Here is a 2,500-nt window from a genome sequence, read left to right as displayed (position 1 = left end):
CATGTAGATCCTTAGCACCGTGAAATTCAAGTCTCCTTATCAATTGTGCTAAACACTGACCGACATGAGGTACGTTGTAAACGGCAATTGGATAACAGGGTCCAACGGCTAATCTATGCCAATCAATTGCGATCAAATTATATTCTCCATTCTTGAGATATTCATCCTTGACTTCAACCAGACTGCTCATTAGCATATCGGAATTGTAACCATGAACTATTATCTTCGTTGGATTAGACGAATTGAAATTGGTTACGTCAAGATTAGAATCCGTATCTGTGACAATTATTCTCTGTCCCTTAAATGGATTATCACGAGTGTATAAAAAAAATGTTACCTCCTCGTCGGGACAAGTTTGATTGGTATTAACCAAACACGGACCAATAAAATAATCCTTGCTAATGTCATTGTCAACGTTGCCAATCACGATATTATTAACCTCAATAGCTCCGATCGTTGGATACTTTAAGACAACGAATAAGAGGAAACTGGCGAGCATTAACTCGCTAAGATTAAATCTAGTATTCTCTTGTGACATCTTCGACGATCTCATTGGCCTTCGTAGTCCTTTCATCAGATTGGAGAAGAAGACTCCGGTGTATCCACCTCTGTAAATGGTCCTACTCCTTCTCCTCCTTCTTCTCCTCCTCCTCCTACTCCTCCTACTCCTACTCCTTCTCCTCTTCGGTTCGTCTCTCTTATTCTCCTTCACTAGGACGTCGTCGTTCAAGCTTCGCGACGAAACTGTCCGCTGCGAAACGTGCTGCTCGTTGCCGAGGGAAACCTCACGATGGATAAGCACGTATCGAGCGCACCTCCACGAGCTTCGAATCCCTAAAGAGAGGTACACAACGATACCGAGACATCTGCGACTTTGTTAAAGGACGGCGGTCGAACCGATGAGCACACTAACACATACACACATATGTATATATGTGTGTATGTATATATATGTGTGTGTGTATGTGTGTTTTGTATGTATGTGCGCATATATGTATGTGTATGTATATATTTCAATATATATAGCATATAAATAAATATGTGCGCGTATCTATAAGGTGACTCAATTATTATTTACCAATAGGAAAATTATTATTTTGTGATTATTAATAAATAATTTATCTGATATAATATAATATATATATTATTTATTTAAAAGTGATATATAATGTAGAGAAAGAAAGAGAGAGAGAGAGAGAGAGAGAGAGAGAGAGAGAGAGAGAAACGATAATAGATTGTAATGTCAATAATGTCGGTAAAAAAATTAATAATTCGTTCAACGTTATTATCGAATAATATCATTATCTAATCTATTTTTTTTTTTTTGATACATAAGATAAGAATCTCATCGTATAATCTTTCAACTATGTATAACTACTGAAGTATAATAATATTTTATTTCACTTGGCAAATGATTATTGATTCACCCTATATATATATATATATCACAACTTTTATATACTCCTTGATACACCTAACACATGAAAGTGAAATATGTATTATTTGATGTATGTATATGCCTCTAAATAAATACTTGGTATAGTATAGTTCGATAAAGTACACGTGATATCCGCATCACGTTATTTTATGGAAGTTGATAATGATTATGACCGTGACATGATAAACATCAATTATTTTCAAAAATCTTGTTTTATAAGGATGACGAAGCATTACATGATGTTTAATGTATATATATATATATATATATATATATATATATATATATATATATATACGAAATATTTGATAATTAAAATGATGAATGAAAAATGATGGAGGAAAAAAAGAATAAAGGAGAAAGAAAGAAAAAGAAGAAGAAGAAGAAGAAAGAAAGAAAGAAAAAAAAAGATAATAAACAAATAGTATTAACTATTTGCTTTGGGAGTGAATTCTCGTTACGTTTAACGATTCGTTTCATTTTCTCGTTCTCTTTGCCATTGAAATTGCCGTGGTTACGAAATCGTTGGTTGGAAATGGTAATGAGATGCATTTGAAAGAGTGTTTGTGGTTAGAAAGAGAGTTGAGCTAGAGAGTAGCCAATTAGAAGTCGATGCCTTTGATTTACACTGCGGACAAGACAATCTCGTTCGCGTGACTGACTTCACTAACATCGAAGCTTGCTTTGAATAAATGCGATAACAATTTCCTTTTCTATATGTTTTCTAAGTGTTACACGTTTATGGCTATTATTAATGGAAAAAAAAAAGAAAAGAAAAAGCAAAAAAAAAAAGAGAAAAACTGTTCCATCGATAAGAAATTAATTTGTTTATTAACAATTTTTTAATTTACTTAATCATATAGATCGATCGCAATCTGAATCTTTGTATGTTTGACAAAATAAGATTAATTTAGTTAATCGAAAGAATTAGTTTCTAATAAATTGTTTATAAAAAATTGTTAATTAATTATTATTTAACAATATCGCTAAAAGAATAAAAGAATATTCTATCCTTTAAAATAATATTCTATAAGATTTTTAATACGAAAAATATTCTCATAT

General features: G+C 31.9%; 1 protein-coding gene across 9 annotated transcripts in view; it reads right to left on the bottom strand.

Moving 5' to 3' along the window:
- The window catches only part of LOC118447975 (uncharacterized), a 148,229-nt gene that overhangs the window by 10,419 nt on the left and 135,310 nt on the right, over window positions 1–2,500 (bottom strand). For all 9 annotated transcript variants that reach the window (XM_035880591.2, XM_035880594.2, XM_085662694.1 and 6 more), the window contains one exon: window positions 1–834. This exon is cut by the window's left edge. In XM_035880591.2, the coding sequence (XP_035736484.1) occupies window positions 1–834 (834 nt within the window). The remainder of the gene's footprint in view (window positions 835–2,500) is intronic.

This window comes from Vespa mandarinia, chromosome 19, assembly GCF_050613455.1.
Source record: "Vespa mandarinia isolate Hongniang chromosome 19, ASM5061345v1, whole genome shotgun sequence".
NCBI lineage: Eukaryota > Metazoa > Arthropoda > Insecta > Hymenoptera > Vespidae > Vespa > Vespa mandarinia.
The sequence above is the reverse complement of the archived record's forward strand: the minus strand, read 5'-3'. Positions and strand labels throughout refer to the sequence as shown.